The sequence below is a fragment of the Eutrigla gurnardus genome (genome assembly GCF_963514095.1).
Source record: "Eutrigla gurnardus genome assembly, chromosome: 3".
NCBI lineage: Eukaryota > Metazoa > Chordata > Actinopteri > Perciformes > Triglidae > Eutrigla > Eutrigla gurnardus.
In genome coordinates, this window is record NC_139917.1 from 11,281,346 (window position 1) to 11,305,435 (window position 24,090).

The window sequence follows — 24,090 nt, forward strand, 5'->3', positions numbered from 1 at the left end:
AGGTGTGCCTGCGTGAGCCTGCGCGGTGCACGAAACTTGCAAAGTTCAGGCGGACACACCCCGTCGGCGTGGCGCAGGTGCGCAGAGAGCTGGTCTACGAAACTAGGGCCCAAAGTTTTAATTTGAGTCTTTAAAACAACCGCTTCAAACGAACATAGCTGCAGCCAAAGACACTGTGGGTGTTTTGGTTTAACAAGTGACCGTGTTAACTGGTGACTCTCAGTCAAATGTGTCTGTGGTTGCACGTAATGATGGCAGCTGTTGTCTTGCCTTCAATTAATCAATACGTACTCATCAGTGTTTTTTCTCTACGCCAACCATTTTAAGTTACTATGAGCAACCACGGATGTATTCAGCTGAAAGTGATCAGTTAACACTGTCACTCGTTAAACCAAAGCACCTGTTGATCTGAAATGGTTGTGATCCTGTTGGAATTCTGTAAAACTTCAGTCCTCTGTTGGAATATCGATTCTGGGAACCTAATATATCACAATCAGACATTTTGATGCTGGTAACAGTTTTACTTCAATGTTTACAGTTTGTTAACTCGTCTGGATGGCTGGAGAAAAACGGCAATTCCGTTGCCAACATGCCAATGAATGTTTTGATGACATCAATGGTAAAAGGGGTCTATATGACAACTTCCCAGAATTGGAAGCTTCTGCACTCTGTGCACTGCACAAACATTTGTTGTCCAATTCGAGTATTTTTTACGTCTACTGGTCCTTAAGTATTACCAAGCCTAAATCTATCATGTAAATGGAAAAACCTCTGTTAGATGCTGGAGTGTCGTGGGGTTGGTCATATTGTACAGTTACCAAGTAATCACGGAGTTAACACAAAAGCCCAGAATAGCACATACCTTCACATCAATAGAAAACAGCCACAGAAGAAAAGTTCCACTTGACTGGCCAATCACATGAACTTCCTTTGGCGGAAGATTCAGTGCAGAGGTGAGTAAGACCTTCTTGGATGTCATTTTGACTCTCGATCATCATCATCACACATGGACATTCTGCACATTTTTTTGGTCGCTCTCTTAGGTAATTCTTTTGATATACATTTTTGATTATTTAATTAGGAATATTAGGTTCCATTTTTAGATGAAATCATACCTACATTCTCATTGGTGTTGTATTGAGTAGGAACCTGGATCTTCTGTCATGTGGAACCGTGCAACAGTGTACACGTTTCAATCTGCATTTACCGTTGTTTGTATTCCAGGAGTTGTATCCTGCAGTGATGATTCTGGATCAGTGTTGAAGGTGATAGTCAGACCAGGAGACAACGTCACTCTCTACTGTGACTGTAAAGTATCATCTGGAGTATTCATAGTGTGGTACAGGAACTGCTCTCATGAGAACCAGCCTTCTCTTGTCCTTAAAATAAACTACCGTTCACTCAAGTTAACCGATGATCCCAGAAATATTCTGCCTCGTTTTAAATTTGTGAGAAACAATTCTTCTGATTCCTATGACCTGCTAATCGAGAACATCACTGATTCTGATGAAGGACTTTACTACTGTGGAACTGAAGAGAGGAGAAGCACATCTGTTTATAAATATGGCAGCGTCACAACAAGGATCCTCTTCAGTAAGTACGCTGGTCTGACTTTATGCCTGTAAGATCTATGTGTGACCTCCACTGAATGTATCTGTATTTGACTAATTCTTCAATCAATCAATATACAGTAGGAAAACATGAAACAGAGCACATGAAACATACTGTATCTTAACACTATGTGTGTCAACATGCCAGTCTGGAATGAAATAGTGTACATTAGTATGTTTGTGCATTGTGAGATTTAGCATAATTTTACTTTTTAAATCTGAGGTTTAAACAAAGTTAAACGCTGCACATTTCACTTTATTCTTGAAAGATATGAAGGTGTGATAAACCAAAGACAAATAGATATTTCTTTGAAGCTAATTCCGAAATGGGGCCAAACTTGAAAAAAGTCCACCAAAACAGACAAGGTCAACACCAAGCATGGGTTTTGGCAGAACAATGTGTCGAATGTCAATGAAGTATAGTAATTTTTTATGCTCAATGAAAACCTGAATGCTGCTGAATTTAATTCAAACCCAACAGTGTTTTATTGTTGGGGTTCTTGGTCCCTGAGGTCATGGAACAGCTATTACACTTCAGAGCAGCTTGCACAGCATGTTTTAAATTTGGCATTTTGGTGAGACCAGAGTTTAATGAAGCTCATTGAAACACCTTTGTTTTCTGATTCAGACTCTGATTCAGACTCCAGCGAGCCTCACCATGAGACTCCACGAGACAGTGGTGCATGTTGGATTCTGCTCTACTCTTTGTGTCCAGCTTTAGCTGTTCTTTCCTCTCTTATCTCAACTCTTGTGGTTCATCACCTCTGCATGAAAAAAGGTAAGTACTGTATATCTCTTGTTTCGAGCTTAACATTATGATGTCAGAAATATATTTGTGATAATCAACAAAATGAATTTAAATCACAGAGAAACCTGGATTCAAGTCTCTTATATTGATGTGTGTTTGAGTTTAAGTGTACTATGCTGGGGCAGTGGTTGAGTTAGACTTTCTTGATGTCTGTAATTTTGATAATTCCGTAAAAATGTCTTCATAATCTACGATGATTGGTCGTTTTCATATTTCATGATAATGAGACATATCATTATCATGATTAAAGGTCTGATTAAAGGTGGTATCTAATAGAAATATAATTTATTTCTATGGGCTTTGTGTGCTGCAAGCAGTCGTGAGAGGGCAACAATTTTTTGAGCTCAGTAAAAAAGTTGTTTTTGAAAGGCTGAATGCCAATCAACGTGTATTGAAACAGAATATTTCAGTGGATAAAAATGTTTTGAATTTTGGAAATTATTCTAGCCATCTTTTTTTACGATCTATTTGAGCTGGGATCGGCTCCAGTCCCCCCGCGACCCTGAATACAGGATAAGCGGTAGACGATGGATGGATGGACGATCAATTTGATACAATGAATGTGCACCGACACTACAGTGTATATTTGTATTAGTGTTTTTTAAATAAATAATGTATGGAACACGCTGTTGGGGAACTAGCAGGAGCAGATTCAGTTATTAATACATCATTATTAATATCAATACAACTGTAGATATTAATAATATTATCAATATAATTAATAAAAAACTGGGCACCACCCTAGAATGAGGGAACAGATAACCTAACCTGGACTAAAGGAGTTTATACTCAAATGCCAATAATTAATAACTATTAGCATATGAATACAAACAGTTTAAGGAATTGTGAATTATTTGCAGAGAAGAGGTTGATATAATTCATTATTATACATGATTAACATTAATGAACACAGCAGTATGTTCAAAAGGGGTTTATTAACAATAAACAAATAAATTTACACTTAGTCTAAGTGGCCTTTGTGGTGTACATCTGCAGAATTTTAGGTTTAAAAAGTACACAGGAGAGATGGAAAAAAGCAAATCCATATGCAGGATGTGTAAACTAGAGGCAAAATGTTGTGGAAATATCACAAATCTCCCAAACCATTTAACCAGACCCAGAAACGCTACGAGCAGATACGTCCGAGGCCAATCAAACTGCATTGGAGGAGACATTTGTAGTCAAGTCACCATCACATTCTCCACCTGCCCAAAATATAACTGAGGCTGTAGAGACGCTCAAAAGCATTGCTTCCTGGGACTTGATAATATACTGGAACCATGCTATGTGTGAGCTAGTCGCCAACATATGAGCGAAAGGGCGATCCCTAACATGCATGCACCAGTGAAACATTGCGCTGCAACTTGACTTGAAAATATTCAAACTGCTGAAGTGATTATGAGGCATATGACCATTATTTGACGATGTGCAACACTTGTAACTCTTAGGCACTAGACAGTAACTCAAAATCAGTAGGTTGCATACAAAACAATAGAAAGAGATTCTCAGTGTATGAGCTGTGGTACCATCCAGGAGAGGTACGACGATGATGCAAAAACATTAGGTGGATGTCATAGTCACCTTTATCAAACAGTGTGCCTTTAGTTGATTTAACAGAGAAAGTGCAGAATAAGCCAACATGCTAGTTTCAGAGATGACCAAGGGCCTGACGTGTACATTAGGTTTGCAGTTATTCTAAATTCAGATCAATAGAAATCATGAAATTGCCTAACTGCCTTTGCACAACCTCAGAGTTTGTCAAAATGTTTCTGTCATTGTAGTATTTGGTTAGGTATGCAATTTTTTTCTTTTTTTTTAAATTCAGAACACCATCAGAGTTGTAGTCCATCAAAATGTTTCCGTCATTGTAAAGAAAATACATTTTAGTCAAAGAGGGAAAGCATTTGTTTAATGCGACCTCTCTGATGTAGTTATGTATTGATATCTGCAGCAAAAGAACCTCAAGCTGATCAGCAAAGACCTCAAACAAGACTGCATCAGGTAGGTGTAACAGTAAAATACATTGAAACATGGCAATAAATCAATACGCAATCAAAATTTTCTCAAACCTCAAATTGTAGGATGAAGATGTGTGTTATGCTGCACTAGAAATCCAGCAGACTTTTGACTTCAGCATCTATTCTACCATAATTTATTCATCTTGCGATGGGATCACTGCAGCAGCGACACCAAATCAGGGCAGGGGCATAAAGTCCTTGCTTGGACCACGCCTATCTTCAACTAGACATCTGTAAAGTGCCATGACTGCACGATTATGACGAATGATGAATATTTCATATCACTGGCCAAAATAATTGCGATTAACGATATCTTTCTGTCACCATGGTTTAGTTTTAATAGTTCTCGTAGTCTAAAATACTGCCATTAGGGGGGAGTGGTCTCTTGAAAAGACACAGGAAGAGTTCTAGAGGAGGCATATTGCATATAGAACAGCTATTCTACACCATCTGTTGACATCAGCAAACATCTGTTCACATCTTATGCTATACGGGGCGTCATCAGTATGTATTGTCAGTTTATGTCCTTTTGTTCATTATTTGTCAGTAAAAAAAAAGATTGTTTGTGAAGTTCGAGGAAAAATGCTGATAAGAAAGTCTCAGTTGATTTCATGTTGTAAAACGGCCAACAAGCTAGTCTATTGATTTGATTCATAATGTATGCTTTGCTTACAGTCACGAGGAGAATAGTAGCTGATCAATGACATGTTCGAAATATGAATGTTATGAGTCACTTGATTGATAGTATAAAAAAATTAAATATGTGAAACATGTAAACTTGAGTGAAGTGAGAAGGTGGAAAATGAGTTATAACTAACAATAAAGATATGTTTATATATGTTTACATATATTTACAAGCACAAGTAATTTATCTGATTATGCCATGTTTGTGTGTTCTCAGTTCCACACTTACAAGTCAATAAACCTGTGGATAAATGAAAAAAAGAAGGCATTTAAATTAATGCCAATATAAATCCTGATATTTAGTCAGGACCCTCATGCGGGCCGTTTTTGCACTAGTTTCGCATTCATTCCGTTTAATCGCATATTATTTTAAATGCGTCTGCGTCATATTACACATCATTTGAAAGCTACGAGTCTCGCGAATAGAACAAAGTAAGCCGTTTTAGGCTCACGGAAAACACATCAAAAGCAAACACAGCATGTGTGCAAGGAGTGCACAGAAAAATAACAACAACAAGCCAAGCGTTCCCTACCTTTCGAGCTGTCTGGAAGTCCAAAAACAACATGTAGCATGCTAATCCTTATATCCAGAGAAAGGTAAGAGTCCAACGAACAAAAGTAGCCACTTCAGTTAGTCCCACGAGCACGCTTACTCCATCCATAACACGCCATGTGTTGACGTTGTGAGTTTCTGAACAAAATATTGTTTATAGCTAGTTATCGCTCTTCGATGACGGGCGAACAACAAAGCTTCGTATTTCCGTGTACGGCGGCTTCTTGGCGACAAAATAGGCCCCCTTCCACGATTCTGCGATCCGAATTGGCTGAACAATCTGTCCATCAAGAGAGCCAGTGCTTCACTGGCAGAAAATTCAAAGGGTTATCTTTCAGGAATGCTCAGCTTTGTGCCTGTAGTCATAGGGGTTCAAAAACAGTAACCATTTTACTTTGGGTATGTTGTTTTCAGCCTTTTCTTCAAAAATAGGACGGCCATTCAAGAGTTAAGCACATATATTAAGGGCGGCACAGATATTATCCCGATAATCATAAAAATGGTCAAACATGTGCACCAAAACATACTGAAATAACTTCACATTTAGTTAGGAAACTAAATATTTGTATTGCATAACAGATGAGACACAATTGTTCATCCAAATTATCATAAACAAGATTATCATGAATCATATGGTCTCCCAGCATAAATGAATGATAAATATTTAAAAAATATTTTGTATCCAGAATTGGTTAAATCAGGATCATTTTTATTTTTCCATCCATCATAATAGTGAACTAAACATCTATTACAGCATTTACTCATGACAATATTTACCATGAACAAAAATTGTGATTAAAAAAACCTATATCGTCTCATTCCTAGTTACCATACTACTGCAGCCAAAAAATATGCCCGAAGACGTATAAACGCCTGGCAAAGTACTCTAAACTGCATCTGTGGTATTTACCGATAGAGTCGGTTGCCTTCAGGACAACATTTGGCCATGATGACATACACTCAAGTGGCGTTCACACCAAGCATCTGTTGAGCCGCCAATTTTTCATCATTGATGGCTTAAATAACCCCTATTGCTGCTTTGTACATGTTTTGGAAGTCTCAGATACCCTGGCTAATCAAACAGCATCCCGTCTGAGTTCAGAGGTGCGCGGTGAGTTTGACATACGCTATATTCATTTTGAATAACAAGGCACATCAAGGAATACTTTACCCATTTGCATTAAGCATTGTATCGTTAGAAACCCGGAAGTATTTTTGAATGGTCATGCATCATTCCCTCATTTTCCCCAGAGATGGGAGATCTCCGTATTTCTCTTCTGAAAAAAGAGTCTCCGATGATGCAAATATTGTCATTTTGTGTCATCGGAGGCTGCTTAGGTTAGAGGGGGTAAGACGACAACACTAGTACCTAATGTTTTCAACCAGTCTATAGGGGGCGGACCCCACTAATGCCCAAGTTATGCTTCCGCGTTGACACAACGCAAGGGGGCTTACGGACCCATTATGTCCTTGTGGACCCCCCTTACGTCCACCGCAAGGGCCTGACGTGCACCTCCCAAAAATCCTAGACATGCGTCAAGGCGACGCAGCACCGACGCAGCACCAACGCAGCGGCATTGGCTGTGATTGGTCGGCTAACTACATCCGCTGGAGACCGCTTTTTCGGTTTCCACTCATAAACACCGCCATTTTTAAAAGTCTCAATCGAAAATCACGATCTCCAACGCCAGCAGTCTCTCTGTATCGGTCTCCATCCAGCCGGAAGGTAAACAAATAGGCTATAACGAGGCTAACGACGATATACGTCACAAGAGTCTCAGTCAGTCGGTCAGTCTTAAGAAAAAAACATAGCGCCCTCTACCGATGTGGCATTGAATTGCATTTCGGCACGTAAACCCAACGCAGAACCATCACGGTCTCACAACTGTCCAAGCAACTGCGTGGCCATTGCGTGATCACTACGCGGAAGCATAACCAAGGCTTAAGGCTACAGACCTAGTACAGATCAGTGGTGGGACCTCACAGCAGACTCGGGGTGCGGAACTGGACCGGTCATTTTAGAATAAAAATGCTGCTCTGCGCTCCAAAATCCACTGGCCGCCTGTCAGTCTGGGCTCGCTACCACCAGTCGTTCTGCAATCGGCACCACCGGTTGGTCGGTAATCGCCACCACTGGTCGGTCCGCATCAGTGGGAGTGGCCTGCGAAACTGTGCATTGTGGAAGTTGTTGTCTTCCATCCACATGCGCCAAAAAGTCAGTCTGCCTTTTCTCGGTCAAGAAGGCTCGAAATAAATTTTACATTTCAACTACATATATTGGCTGCACGGTGGTGTAGTGGGTAGCATTCTCGACTCACAGCGAAAGGACCCCGGGTTCGATTCCCGGGTCGGCCCCGGATTCCTTCTGTGTGGAGTTTGCATGTTCTCCCCGTGTAAGCGTGGGTTCTCCTGGATTCTCCGGCTTCCTCCCACAGTCCAAAGACATGCAGGATGGGGATAGGTTAATTGATGACTCTAAATTGCCCGTAGGTGTGAATGTGAGTGTGAATGGTTGTTTGTCTCTACATGTCTCCTTGTGATAGACTGGCGACCTGTCCAGGGTGTACCCTGCCTTCGCCCAATGATAGCTGGGATCGGCTCCAGCCCCCCGTGACCCTGAACACAGGATAAGCGGTAGAAAATGGATGGATGGACTACATATATCACCCACTTTCAATACAGATTAATGTTTTCACTGGTGAAGTAGTGCTTTAGCTACAGCAGTATAAAATAACTTTTAAAAAGCTTGTTTTGTCAATTGTGGTCGGATCGATAGGCTATGTTAATGCTAATGTACACTCAACAAAAATATAAACGCAACACTTTTGTTTTTGCTCCCATTTTTCATGAGATGGACTAAAAGATCTAAAATTCATTCCAGATACACAATATTACCATTTCTCTCAAACATTGTTCACAAATCAGTCTAAATGTGTGATAGTGAGCACTTCTGCTTTGCTGAGATAATCCATCCCACCTCACAGGTGTGCCACATCAAGATGCTGATCTGACATCATGATTAGTGCACAGGTGTACCTTATACTGTCCACAATAAAAGGCCACCCTGAAATGTGCATTTTTTTGCTTTATTGGGGGTCTGGGGACTCAGAACCAGTCAGTATCTGGTGTGACCACCATTTGCCTCATGCAGTGCAACACATCTTCTTCGCATAGAGTTTATCAGATTGTCAATTGTGGCCTGTGGAATGTTGGTCCACTCCTCTTCAATGGCTGTGCGAAGTTGCTGGATATTAGTGGGAACTGGTACACGCTGTCGTATACGCCGGTCAAGCACATCCCAAACATGCTCAATGGGTGACGTGTGAACTGGGACATTTTCAGCTTCCAAGAATTGTGTACAGATCCTTGCAACATGGGGCCGTGCATTATCTTGCTGAAACATGAGGTGATGTTCATGGATGTATGGCACAACAATGGGCCTCAGGATCTCATCACGGTATCTCTGTGCATTCAAAATGCCATCAATAAAATGCACCTGTGTTCTTCGTCCATAACAGATGCCTGCCCATACCATAACCCCACCACCACCATGGGCCACTCGATCCACAACATTGACATCAGCAAAGCGTTCACCCACACGACGCCACACACGCTGTCTGCCATCTGCCCTGAACAATGTAAACCGAGATTCATCCGTGAAGAGAACACCTCTCCAACGTGCCAGACGCCATCGAATGTGAGCATTTGCCCACTCAAGTCTGTTACGGCGACGAGCTGGAGTCAGGTCAAGACCCCGATGAGGACGACGAGCATGCAGTTGAGCTTCCCTGAGACGGTTTCTGACAGTTTGTGCAGAAATTGTTTGGTTATGCAAACCAATTGTTTCAGCAGCTGTCTGAGTGGCTGGTCTCAGACGATCTTGGAGGTGAACCTGCTGGATGTGGAGGTCCTGGGCTGGTGTGGTTACACGTGGTCTGCGGTTGTGAGGCCGGTTGGATGTACTGCCATATTCTCTGAAACGCCTTTGGAGACGGCTTATGGTGGAGAAATGAACATTCAATGCATGAGCAACAGATCTGGTTGACATTCCTGCTGTCAGCATGCCAATTGCACGCTCCCTCAATGCTTGTGGCATCTGTGGCATTTTGCTGTGAGACAAAACTGCACATTTCAGAGTGGCCTTTTATTGTGGGCAGTATAAGGCACACCTGTGCACTAATCATGATGTCAGATCAGCATCTTGATGTGGCACACCTGTGAGGTGGGATGGATTATCTCAGCAAAGCAGAAGTGCTCACTATCACACATTTAGACAGATTTGTGAACAATGTTTGAGAGAAATGGTAATATTGTGTATCTGGAATGAATTTTAGATCTTTAAGTCCATCTCATGAAAAATGGGAGCAAAAACAAAAGTGTTGCGTTTATATTTTTGTTGAGTGTAATTCAACACAACATTCCCAAGTATATTGATCATGTTATTTTCCAGGTTTTGAATGTTGTTTAACATGAGAAAAGCCTCTCACAGTAGTACTACATAACGTCAACGTTACACCAACATTGATCTATCAAGGCTGGATCACTACTATGGAAGTTCATTGGAAGCTAGCCATTTTAGCCACGCAACATGCTAACTCTAACTTTATCAAGCAATTCGCCAAGATAAACGGTAAAACAACATAAAAGTGGCAAAACATACAGCTTTAATGTCTGTGGTTGAGTCAGGGATAGTTAGCATCAAGCTTTATCCACAGGTTGGAGGCGAATCCAGATTAGTAGTGACCCATGTTGACAAGGCTGTCTTCAGTGAAATGATAATGATTTGCACACAAACATTTTCCAAAGTAGGCACATTTCCATCAGATATTAAGTGACTCCACTGGGTCGTGACGTCCTCTGACAATGCAAGTATATGCAGGCTTTTGTTTTGAGTATTGCAGCCAACAGAGGAAATAGCGTGTTTGGCATTCATGCAATAGAATTTACAATGGTCACATCTGACGTCAGATCAAAGGCAGATGGCACGCGTAACGGAAACTCAGCCTCTCGGACCAAAACATCTCCCTCTCTCTCTCCTGTTTTCTATAATATCGGCATTGTTATTATTATGATACGCGCGCACAGTGCGTGATGCGCGTGGTGGGAGCGCCGGCGCTGCTTCTGTCATCGGGTTGTCAAGTGACGGAACTTGCACTGAACCTCCCCTAACGCATTAAAGGTGAGGAGAGGAGCTCATTTGATTGGTGAAGATCTGTATCGGCTGTGTTAATCCCAGTCCACGCCTCTTCTCCTCCTCGTCTCCCACTCATGCCTTCTTCTCCTCCCTCTTTCCCACTTGCGCGGGTGGGAGTGACGGGAGGTGTGCCTGCGTGAGCCTGCGCGGTGCACGAAACTTGCAAAGTTCAGGCGGACACACCCCGTCGGCGTGGCGCAGGTGCGCAGAGAGCTGACTGCGCCTGGTCTACGAAACTAGGGCCCAAAGTTTTAATTTGAGTCTTTAAAACAACCGCTTCAAACGAACATAGCTGCAGCCAAAGACACTGTGGGTGTTTTGGTTTAACAAGTGACCGTGTTAACTGGTGACTCTCAGTCAAATGTGTCTGTGGTTGCACGTAATGATGGCAGCTGTTGTCTTGCCTTCAATTAATCAATACGTACTCATCAGTGTTTTTTCTCTACGCCAACCATTTTAAGTTACTATGAGCAACCACGGATGTATTCAGCTGAAAGTGATCAGTTAACACTGTCACTCGTTAAACCAAAGCACCTGTTGATCTGAAATGGTTGTGATCCTGTTGGAATTCTGTAAAACTTCAGTCCTCTGTTGGAATATCGATTCTGGGAACCTAATATATCACAATCAGACATTTTGATGCTGGTAACAGTTTTACTTCAATGTTTACAGTTTGTTAACTCGTCTGGATGGCTGGAGAAAAACGGCAATTCCGTTGCCAACATGCCAATGAATGTTTTGATGACATCAATGGTAAAAGGGGTCTATATGACAACTTCCCAGAATTGGAAGCTTCTGCACTCTGTGCACTGCACAAACATTTGTTGTCCAATTCGAGTATTTTTTACGTCTACTGGTCCTTAAGTATTACCAAGCCTAAATCTATCATGTAAATGGAAAAACCTCTGTTAGATGCTGGAGTGTCGTGGGGTTGGTCATATTGTACAGTTACCAAGTAATCACGGAGTTAACACAAAAGCCCAGAATAGCACATACCTTCACATCAATAGAAAACAGCCACAGAAGAAAAGTTCCACTTGACTGGCCAATCACATGAACTTCCTTTGGCGGAAGATTCAGTGCAGAGGTGAGTAAGACCTTCTTGGATGTCATTTTGACTCTCGATCATCATCATCACACATGGACATTCTGCACATTTTTTTGGTCGCTCTCTTAGGTAATTCTTTTGATATACATTTTTGATTATTTAATTAGGAATATTAGGTTCCATTTTTAGATGAAATCATACCTACATTCTCATTGGTGTTGTATTGAGTAGGAACCTGGATCTTCTGTCATGTGGAACCGTGCAACAGTGTACACGTTTCAATCTGCATTTACCGTTGTTTGTATTCCAGGAGTTGTATCCTGCAGTGATGATTCTGGATCAGTGTTGAAGGTGATAGTCAGACCAGGAGACAACGTCACTCTCTACTGTGACTGTAAAGTATCATCTGGAGTATTCATAGTGTGGTACAGGAACTGCTCTCATGAGAACCAGCCTTCTCTTGTCCTTAAAATAAACTACCGTTCACTCAAGTTAACCGATGATCCCAGAAATATTCTGCCTCGTTTTAAATTTGTGAGAAACAATTCTTCTGATTCCTATGACCTGCTAATCGAGAACATCACTGATTCTGATGAAGGACTTTACTACTGTGGAACTGAAGAGAGGAGAAGCACATCTGTTTATAAATATGGCAGCGTCACAACAAGGATCCTCTTCAGTAAGTACGCTGGTCTGACTTTATGCCTGTAAGATCTATGTGTGACCTCCACTGAATGTATCTGTATTTGACTAATTCTTCAATCAATCAATATACAGTAGGAAAACATGAAACAGAGCACATGAAACATACTGTATCTTAACACTATGTGTGTCAACATGCCAGTCTGGAATGAAATAGTGTACATTAGTATGTTTGTGCATTGTGAGATTTAGCATAATTTTACTTTTTAAATCTGAGGTTTAAACAAAGTTAAACGCTGCACATTTCACTTTATTCTTGAAAGAGATGAAGGTGTGATAAACCAAAGACAAATAGATATTTCTTTGAAGCTAATTCCGAAATGGGGCCAAACTTGAAAAAAGTCCACCAAAACAGACAAGGTCAACACCAAGCATGGGTTTTGGCAGAACAATGTGTCGAATGTCAATGAAGTATAGTAATTTTTTATGCTCAATGAAAACCTGAATGCTGCTGAATTTAATTCAAACCCAACAGTGTTTTATTGTTGGGGTTCTTGGTCCCTGAGGTCATGGAACAGCTATTACACTTCAGAGCAGCTTGCACAGCATGTTTTAAATTTGGCATTTTGGTGAGACCAGAGTTTAATGAAGCTCATTGAAACACCTTTGTTTTCTGATTCAGACTCTGATTCAGACTCCAGCGAGCCTCACCATGAGACTCCACGAGACAGTGGTGCATGTTGGATTCTGCTCTACTCTTTGTGTCCAGCTTTAGCTGTTCTTTCCTCTCTTATCTCAACTCTTGTGGTTCATCACCTCTGCATGAAAAAAGGTAAGTACTGTATATCTCTTGTTTCGAGCTTAACATTATGATGTCAGAAATATATTTGTGATAATCAACAAAATGAATTTAAATCACAGAGAAACCTGGATTCAAGTCTCTTATATTGATGTGTGTTTGAGTTTAAGTGTACTATGCTGGGGCAGTGGTTGAGTTAGACTTTCTTGATGTCTGTAATTTTGATAATTCCGTAAAAATGTCTTCATAATCTACGATGATTGGTCGTTTTCATATTTCATGATAATGAGACATATCATTATCATGATTAAAGGTCTGATTAAAGGTGGTATCTAATAGAAATATAATTTATTTCTATGGGCTTTGTGTGCAGCAAGCAGCCGTGAGAGGGCAAAACATTTTTTGAGCTCAGTAAAAAAGTTGTTTTTGAAAGGCTGAATGCCAATCAACGTGTATTGAAACAGAATATTTCAGTGGATAAAAATGTTTTGAATTTTGGAAATTATTCTAGCCATCTTTTTTGACGATCAATTTGAGCTGGGATCGGCTCCAGTCCCCCCGCGACCCTGAATACAGGATAAACGGTAGAGGATGGATGGATGGACGATCAATTTGATACAATGAATGTGCACCGACACTACAGTGTATATTTGTATTAGTGTTTTTTAAATAAATAATGTATGGAACACGCTGTTGGGGAACTAGAAGGAGCAGATTGATATTAATATCAATACAACTGTAGATATTAATAATATTATCAATATAATTAATAAAAAACTGGGCACCACCCTAGAATGAGGGAAAAGATAACCTAACCTGGGGTGCAGTCGAATAGTCAAAAAATAAGGTCCTAACTCCTATTCCTAACTCCTATTCCTTGACCTCTGGGGAAAACGTTACGGGGTTAAGGAAAGGCGATAGGAGAACTCAAAAGGGCTTAGGAATAGTCTACCGCGGTGCTCAGAGAATCCGACCGGACTTTCACTAAGCTACGTCATTATTGCGGCCGCTGATGATTGACAGCTGATGATCGGCACCGGCGATTGACGTGCGTCTGCGCTGGGGAAACTACAATAATGGACTACAAAAAACGCGTCGTCCACTTCTCCACATGTTGGTTTTATATACAGCTGGTTCACTGAACAGCTTCAGGTCCAGCAGCTCCTCCTTTCTGTTTGACCGTTGTTTTATTTACTTTTCATTGGTGGTTTTAGTTTCGTTTTTGTCAAACATTTGTAAAATGATTGAAATAAATAAAAGTATCATTAAATTATTATCACTGTCCACACATTTATCATCACTATTCCAATTACTATATGTCTGCATGAAAGTCATTGTTAAATATGTAAATGCACATATCGTTTGTTTTCATGAACGGCCGACGTGTGCGGCACTTTAAATGTTGCTCTCGCAAAGAATTGTGGGTCGGCGTAATCTCCTTTCCTATCGCATAGGAAGGTCCGTTGCATCCTATGCTAAAGGAGCTCTGAAAGGAAGCATTGGAGCTCCTTTCCTATGCATTTAGAGAATTCGAACAGCTCTTATCATGGCGGCCACTTGTTTACTTCCGGGTCACTTCTTCAGTTAGGAACCTTCCTAAGCAAAAAAGACTATTCGACTGCACCCCTGGACTCAGTATAAAGGAGTTTATACTCAAATGCCAATAATTAATAACTATTAGCATATGAATACAAACAGTTTAAGGAATTGTGAATTATTTGCAGAGAAGAGGTTGATATAATTCATTATTATACATGATTAACATTAATGAACACAGCAGTATGTTCAAAAGGGGTTTATTAACAATAAACAAATAAACTTACACTTAGTCTAAGTGGCCTTTGTGGTGTACATCTGCAGAATTTTAGGTTTAAAAAGTACACAGGAGAGATGGAAAAAAGCAAATCCATATGCAGGATGTGTAAACTAGAGGCAAAATGTTGTGGAAATATCACAAATCTCCCAAACCATTTAACCAGACCCAGAAACGCTACGAGCAGATACGTCCGAGGCCAATCAAATCGCATTGGAGGAGACATTTGTAGTCAAGTGACCATCACATTCTCCACCTGCCCAAAATATAACTGAGGCTGTAGAGACGCTCAAAAGCATTGCTTCCTGGGACTTGATAATATACTGGAACCATGCTATGTGTGAGCTAGTCGCCAACATATGAGCGAAAGGGCGATCCCTAACATGCATGCACCAGTGAAACATTGCGCTGCAACTTGACTTGAAAATATTCAAACTGCTGAAGTGATTATGAGGCATATGACCATTATTTGACGATGTGCAACACTTGTAACTCTTAGGCACTAGGCAGTAACTTAAAATCAGTAGGTTGCATACAAAACAATAGAAAGAGATTCTCAGTGTATGAGCTGTGGTACCATCCAGGAGAGGTACCGCGATGATGCAAAAACATTAGGTGGATGTCATAGTCACCTTTATCAAACAGTGTGCCTTTAGTTGATTTAACAGAGAAAGTGCAGAATAAGCCAACATGCTAGTTTCAGAGATGACCAAGGGCCTGACGTGTACATTAGGTTTGCAGTTTTTCTAAATTCAGATCAATAGAAATAATGAAATTGCCTAACTGCCTTTGCACAACCTCAGAGTTTGTCAAAATGTTTCTGTCATTGTCAAAAAAAAAAGGCCAGGAGGGCAAGTATTTGGTTAGGTCTGCAATTTTTTTCTTTTTTTTTAAATTCAGAACACCATCAGAGTTGTAGTCCATCAAAATGTTTCCGTCATTGTAAAGAAAATACATTTTAGTCAAAGAGGGAAAGCATTTGTTTAATGCGACCTCTCTGATGTAGTGACGTATTGATTTCTGCAGCAAAAGAAACTGAAGCTGATCAGCAAAGACCTCAAACAAGACTGCATCAGGTAGGTCTAACAGTAAAATACATTGAAACATGGCAATAAATCAATACACAATCACGATTTTCTCAAATGTCAAATTTTAGGATGAAGACGTGTGTTATGCTGCACTAGAAATCCAGCAGGCATCACAGAGACCACAGAAGAAGAAAAGCCGGACTTCTGACTTCAGCACCTATTCTGCCATCAATACCTCCAGGATGTAGAGTTTAAAACAAAACAAAACAAACATAACTACATACCATCTTCCGACGGGATCACCTCAACAGTGACCTTTCTTGGACCACGGCCATCTTCAAACTCAAAGTTTCTTTTGAGCTCAACTAGACATCTGAAAAATGTGCCATGACTCCACTGTTATTATGTGAATTGTTCAAATCACGATATGAATAGTTCATATCACGATTATCCTGGCCAAAATGTATTAATGGTATTACCCAATAATCAACCAAATGTCCATAAATGTGCACCAAAACATACTGGAATCACTAAACAGTCAGTTCGGAAACAAATATTGTTATTGCATAACAGATGGGACACAACATTTTCTTATTGAACATCCAAATCATCATATATTAGATGCTCATGAATGATCATGCCTCCAAGCATTAAATAAGGATGAATACATTAAAACATATATTTGTGTAACCTGTGTTGTTGTTCTATCATAATAGTGAACTAGAATTTTTTTTCAAATCACTTGTGATGATATCCCAATAATTAAACCCTATATTCTCCCATTCCGAGTTACCATACAACTGCTGCCAACAATATGACCACAGACAAATAAACACCTGGCAAAGTACTATGAAACCGGGCCACGGAGGAGCATAAGAGGAGAAGTACGAAACCACCATTATGTGCCATTTCCGGTATTTACACTCCGGCCCCTAGAGGGAGCCCATGGGACACAGCCGGCTAGACCTTCAATCAAGCCTATGCCCAAATATGGAGTTCCTGTGACATCACTGCAATCAGCCAGATGGAAAAGACCAGGGGCCTCATGTATCAATGTTGCGTACGCACAAAAGCATGGCGTACGTAATTTTCCACACCAACGTTCAGATGTATCAAAAGTGAAATGAGCGTGGAAATGTGCGGTGTCCCACGGCAGCTTCATGGCTGGCGTACGCACGTTTCTACAGCTATTGTTCCTTTGGCGACACTCTGAGGTGATGCTGGGAAACTGTTAATTATGTGAAAACAATTAGTCCTCAGAGTAATGTGCACATCAGAGACACATTAATGGACAATTAACACACACGTGTTTGCAATCATATGGATGGATATAAAAGCATGCGCAAAGTGATGAAAATTTGGCATTAACAATGGCAGCCTTGGCCTTGTTAGAAGACATCGCAAACGGTAACATCAGACGTGAGAGGGTGTTTAGAAAACGGGAGGATATGTTAGCAAATGACGACAACTGGCTCATGAGTCGTTTAAAGGAAAACACCACCGCATTTCCATACTGAACTATGTTCTGCTCTGATCTTAGACGAGGTGATACATACCTCCCTCTCCTCTGTGCGTGCACTCAATGGCTCTTGCGCGCACTCCGCGCAGCGCTAATTTGCTAGCATGTAGCTTGTCCCAGTATATTCCTTAGGATCCAAAGGGGGGTGAAGTTAGAAGCGACCAAGCACTTCCACGTTGTCCCTATTTGAATACGGTTACGCGAGTAGTTACACGACCCAAGTTTGGTTACACAAAATGAATCATGCCAATTTTTCTAAGCGGATAACAAGGATAACTATATAGTATGGCGGAATAACAACTGGAAGCACTTCGACGTCGGCGCAGTAATATCATCACTCAAAACATGACGGGACTATATACCTTCTGCTTGTTTTCACAACCCTGTACGATCCACGTTATAACCATGATGTTTGATTGTTCACAAACTATCTTACTACAACCTGATGCTTCCTCAACTGTGCACAAACTACTACAGGTAGCGCAGGCGACGGCGTGCAGTCACGTAAGTTCTATTGACGGAAGTAAGAGGGGGAGCGGAGTGATGATATTACTGCGCCGACGTCGAAGTGCTTCCAGTTGTTATTCCGCCATACTATATAGTTATCCTTGTTATCCGCTTAGAAAAATTGGCATGTTTCATTTTGTGTAACCAAACTTGGGTCGTGTAACTACTCGCGTAACCGTATTTAAATAGGGACAACGTGGAAGTGCTTGGTCGCTTCTAACTTCACCCCCCTTTGGATCCTAAGGACAAGCTACATGCTAGCAAATTAGCGCTAATTTTCCACGCCAACGTTCAGATGTATCAAAAGTGAAATGAGCGTGGAAATGTGCGGTGTCCCACGCCAGCTTCATGGCTGGCGTACGCACGTTTCTACAGCTATTGTTCCTTTGGCGACACTCTGAGGTGATGCTGGGAAACTGTTAATTATGTGAAAACAATTAGTCCTCAGAGTAATGTGCACATCAGAGACACATTAATGGACAATTAACACACACGTGTTTGCAATCATATGGATGGATATAAAAGCATGCGCAAAGTGATGAAAAAATGGCATTAACAATGGCAGCCTTGGCCTTGTTAGAAGACATCGCAAACGGTAACATCAGACGTGAGAGGGTGTTTAGAGAACGGGAGGATATGTTAGCAAATGACGACAACTGGCTCATGAGTCGTTTTAGGTTGCCGAGGCAAGTGTTACTGGAGCTGTGCACAGAGCTGTGGCCGGCCCTAGAAAGAAACACAGCCAGGAGCCAGGGGTTGTCCGTGCCCACACAGGTGCTGACCACTCTGGGGTTTCTGGCAACAGGAGCCTTCCAGAGGGAACTGGCCGACCGGTCAGGAGTGTGCCAGTCCACTCTGAGCCGAGCCATGCCAGCTGTGTCGGACGGGATCATAAGAATGTCATCCAGGTACATCAAATTCCCATACAATGCTGTTGAACAGGCCAACATTAAAGCGCAATTTGCAGCAAGAGCCGGTTTCCCTAATGTAATCGGAGCTATTGACTGCACACATGTTGCTGTAAGCGCCATCACAGGATGAATTTGTTTTTGTCAACAGGAAACATTTTCATTCAATAAATGTTCAAATAATATGTGATGCGCAAATGCAGCTCACCAACATCGTGGCAAGGTGGCCTGGTTCAACGCTCGTTCATTCTTACTAATAGCATGGTTGGTAACAGGCTGGAGGCTGGCACGGTGCGCGATGGGTGGCTTCTCGGTGAGTAAATGTATCCGTTTAATTGTGCCCCGAATGTAAACCAGCACAATGCCCATTTGGGCACGTGCATTCAAATATGTGCATTTGTTTTTCCCTGGTGAAAATAGAGCGGCAGAGCTATCTAACAAGCCCTTTATTGTCTCCTTGTGTTCAGTATTTGTGTCGATAAACGCGTGCGTAAAGTTGGAAATGTCACACTGCAGTAGCCACGGTCATTAATATAAGTGTGATCAGTCTTGTCAATCCTTGTAATGAAGTTGTTTTGTCCTTCTGTTTGTTTCCCACTAACGGTAGCATATATATATATATATTTTACAAAAAGTAATAGTGATTCGTGCGCTGCTCCGACCCCACAGCGTTGACTGCCTCACACACACGCTCCCACTCACATTTCTTTTTTTTTGTGTTTATGCCTGATGAGAGGCTACCAAATAATACTGGTCTTCGAGTCTCGACTTCGTTTAAGAGCGTTTCCAGCTCAGACTCGGTGAAGTTGCGCTTCTTCCCTTTACTCATTTTGTAGATCTGATGGTGCAGAGAGGGGAATCCCCGGTGCAGGCCCTATTTAAATGCATTTGCATGGAGGCGTGGACAGGGAGGAGTTTAGCACTTCTACATGTGCGCTCAATTCCACGTTGATTGGGATGTACAAAGGAAAAGTGCTTGGATCCATGCGTACGCACACTTTGATACATCTGATTTCTTGTGTGCGTACGACAGTTTCTGGATTCTAGCGTACGCCATGTTTCAGTAGGAAATCCACGCAATTCTTAGTACATGAGGCCCCAGGGCCCTCATTTATAAAGCTTGCGTACGCACAAAACGGGGCTGGAAACGTGCGTACGCCACTTTCCACGCAAATGTTGTGATCTATAAAAACCAAACTTGACGGGAAAGTGTGCGTACCCGTAAGCAAACTCTGAGGCATGCGTACCGGTACACACATTCTGGAGACTGGAAGGGAATCAGCAGTAAACCTGAGAAGAACTATATATTTTTGATGACTCGCACACATTTAATTATACTCCATATCATACGTTAGATCTGCGTTATCATGATGAACTCCAGCTATGTTTTTGACGCTTTTAATGAGTGATAGTGTTTTTCATATTAACACCTTCTTTTAAAATCTGACTTGTATCTTAAATCAAAATCATTTTGAAATATTGAATCAGCGCTGTCACCGCAGGAGGAGGAGACGGCCCAATTGCATGTAATACCTTCCATTAGATCACTGTAGAACACAGCGGGAATAACTAAATATTCTCCTTATTTATGTGCATATATCATCAACACACATACATACAGCCATTAAGCCATCGTATAATTGTTACACTTTATTCTCGTTTTTAAACCACCAGAGCGCAGAGGAAATGCGCTATAATGAGTGCCACGCTCGTGCGCGCTCAGTCGTGGAGCGTGGAGAGCGCAACTTTACCGAACTTCAGGAGGCAGAATCTACCACCCGGCAAAGGTGGTAGAGACCCCAGCATGATGAGCCCGAGCCACGGCCCCGTGCCCGACTGGAGGGGTATCAACAGGGCGCAAGAATCCGTGAGGATGTCATGCTGCGTTTGTAAGATAAGGAAGACAACAATCAATGTTCATTGTAAACGTATTATTTTATTAATCACAGTGCGCGTTTGCCGTAGCTCATCTGCAACGTTGTTGATGGCGGTGATTGTGTTTCGCTGAAGTTGCAGGACGGCATCAGTGAGCACCCGACCGCTTGATGTGCCATTCGTCCGGGGTGCGCTGCTGCTTTGCGCCGGACCCGGACGCTGTGCCGAGGGCCCGTCACCTTCACCCTCCTCACATCACCCTCCCCACCGTCACCCTCCTCTACGCCACACGCTGCAGACTCTGGAAGGACAGAAACTATTTAACGTTTTGTTTTATATACAATAAAAGTTTAAAATCTGTTCACCCTTATCCCTCTGGTCTCAGTCGCGTCTGTGTCTCCCTCCTTTTCAGACACAATCCCCGTCAAAGTCACATCAAAATCAAACTTCCTCAAATACTCTAGCAATACATTAAATCCATGTTAGGAGCGGAAAGATGTCATTTACCTTCAGATCACCGTCCGCTCCATCCCACTGACGCCGTGGACAGCATCAGCAATGTGTTGCCCTCGCACTGCTTCTTTTTATTCGTGATCCCGCTGCTGTGACCACTAAATTAAATTATTGTCCGGGCCTCCACCTCCCCAACAAGTGTCTCCTTCTCCGTTTCTGAAAAGTTACATTTCCTGTCGCCGTGATTCACCACACGGAAACGATTGCATGCCGGCTCATTAACATAGTAAAAAGTGGGCGTGTACAGGGCGGGATTCAGGTACTCACACTTGTAGGTGATCCTGTGATTTATAAAGGGAACATTGCGTACAGCTTGGGTGCGCACAGTTTTATAAATCAGATTTTTTTTCGGCTCACGTAAACTTTGGCTTTTTGCCGTACGTACACTTTTAGTAAGGATCCTACGCTCAGTTTTATAAATGAGGGCCCTGGATATAAAAGCATGCACAAAGTGATGAAAAAATGGCATTAACAATGGCAGCCTTGGCCTTGTTAGAAGACATCGCAAACGGTAACATCAGACGTGAGAGGGTGTTTAGAGAACGGGAGGATATGTTAGCAAATGACGACAACTGATCATGAGTCGTTTAAGGTTGCCGAGGCCAGTGTTACTGCTGTGCGCAGAGCTGCGGCCGGCCCTAGAAAGAAACACAGCCAGGAGCCAGGGGTTGTCCGTGCCCACACAGGTGCTGACCACTCTGGGGTTTCTGGCAACAGGAGCCTTCCAGAGGAAACTGGCCGACCGGTCAGGAGTGTGCCAGTCCACTCTGAGCCTAGCCATGCCAGCTGTGTGGAACGGGATCATAAGAATGTCATCCAGGTACATCAAATTCCCATACAATGCTGTTGAACAGGCCAACATTAAAGCGCAATTTGCAGCAAGAGCCGGTTTCCCTAATGTAATCAGAGCTATTGACTGCACACATGTTGCTATAAAAGCGCCATCACAGGATGAATTTGTTTTTGTCAACAGGAAACATTTTCATTCAATAAATGTTCAAATAATATGTGATGCGCAAATGCAGCTCACCAACATCGTGGCAAGGTGGCCTGGTTCAACGCTCGTTCATTCTTACTAATAGCATGGTTGGTAACAGGCTGGAGGCTGGCACGGTGCGCGATGGGTGGCTTCTCGGTGAGTAAATGTATCCGTTTAATTGCGCCCCGAATGTAAACCAGCACAATGCCCATTTGGGCACGTGCATTCAAATATGTGCATTTGTTTTTTCCTGGTGAAAATAGAGCTGCAGAGCTATCTAACAAGCCCTTTATTGTCTCCTTGTGTTCAGTATTTGTGTCGATAAACGCGTGCGTAAAGTTGGAAATGTCACACACTGTAGCCACGGCGCACTTCTGCAGTCATTAATATATATGATAATATAATATATAATATATTAATATCCTCCTGTCCCCCCGCCCGTTGCGGTCACGCTTCGGCGGTGGGCCGAAATCCTCCTCTTCACCTCCACCTTCACGTCGGACCATTTCTTTTTTATTTCAGGGAGTGTGCGCTGCTCCGACCCCACAGTGTTCACTGCCTCACACACACGCTCCCACTCACATTTCTTTTTTTTTGTGTTAATGCCTGATGAGAGGCTACCAAATAATACTGTTCTTCGAGTCTCGATTTCGTTTAAGAGCGTTTCGAGCTCAGACTCGGTGAAGTTGCGATTCTTCCCTTTTTCATTTTGTAGATCTGATGGTGCAGAGAGGGGAATCCCCGGTGCAGGCCCTATTTAAATTCATTTGCATATTTAAATGGAGGCGTGGACAGGGAGGAGTTTAGCACTTCCACATGTGCGCTTAATTCCACGTTGATTGGGATGTACAAAGGAAAAGTGCTTGGATCCATGTGTACGCACACTTTGATACATCTGATTTTTTTTGTGCGTACGACAGTTTCTGGATTCTAGCGTACGCCATTTTTCAGTAGGAAATCCACGCAATTCTTAGTACATGAGGCCCCTGGTCTCCTGGATTGAACTCATGGCGCTCTGTACGACGGTCATACAATTCTTTCATTCTCCTCTGGGACAAGCCCAGCTTTTCTCTCGCCATGCAACCAGCCACAAACAAACGATGTCTGAACCCATTCACATATTCCACCAGGTTAGTAGGTGGATTCATATCCACACAGTCCCCCTTCAGCACAGCCAGGGGACCACGCACAGCATGTCCAAAGACCAACTCATTTGGGCTGAAGCCTGTACTCTCCTGTACTGCCTCCCTAGCAGCCAACAGAAGCCATGGCAACCCCTCCTCCCAGTCTCTATCTAGCTCTGTACAATATGCACGTGTAACCCTGGTTAGAATTACAACACTCAGAAATACCAGTTTCCTTGAATACATCATAGGTTTCCTGTATTGTAGTTGTTTTTCGTCCGATAGTAGAATTTCCGAGCTTACCTGAACGCATCACCTGCAGGCCTCGGTGTGTGTGAGAAGGTGAGGGACAGAGAAAAGTGATGATATTTCGTGGAAGTTGTGATAAAACTGTCGTTAGGAAGTGAGTGTGAAGTGAAACTTACCTGGTGGAAGTGAAACCGATCTCGGGAGCGACTCGGACGAGTG

The 24,090-nt window shown here is 42.2% G+C and overlaps 1 protein-coding gene and 1 long non-coding RNA gene across 4 annotated transcripts; both read left to right on the forward strand.

The window, feature by feature from the left end:
* The first annotated feature begins 834 nt into the window (after positions 1–834).
* On the forward strand, positions 835–5,322 carry LOC311010220. 2 transcript variants are annotated; one of them, XR_014596750.1, is made up of 5 exons: positions 835–1,043; positions 1,225–1,593; positions 2,239–2,388; positions 4,370–4,419; positions 4,500–5,322. It is a non-coding gene; the product is annotated as an uncharacterized lncRNA (long non-coding RNA). The 2 variants fall into 2 exon arrangements; XR_014596751.1 differs by having other exon boundaries at positions 2,251–2,388.
* Positions 5,323–11,835: 6,513 nt separating this feature from the next.
* LOC311010200 (uncharacterized protein) lies at positions 11,836–16,850 on the forward strand. Of its 2 annotated transcripts, none has more exons than XR_014596748.1 (5): positions 11,836–12,044; positions 12,226–12,594; positions 13,252–13,389; positions 16,196–16,245; positions 16,326–16,850. XR_014596748.1 is itself a non-coding variant. In XM_084004808.1 (5 exons), the coding sequence occupies exons 1-5, from the start codon at positions 12,008–12,010 to the stop codon at positions 16,443–16,445; spliced, it is 726 nt and encodes a 241-aa protein (XP_083860934.1). In that variant the 5' UTR covers positions 11,836–12,007; the 3' UTR covers positions 16,446–16,850. The 2 variants fall into 2 exon arrangements, 1 of the variants encoding a protein (XP_083860934.1); XM_084004808.1 differs by having other exon boundaries at positions 13,240–13,389.
* The last annotated feature ends 7,240 nt before the right edge of the window (positions 16,851–24,090 follow it).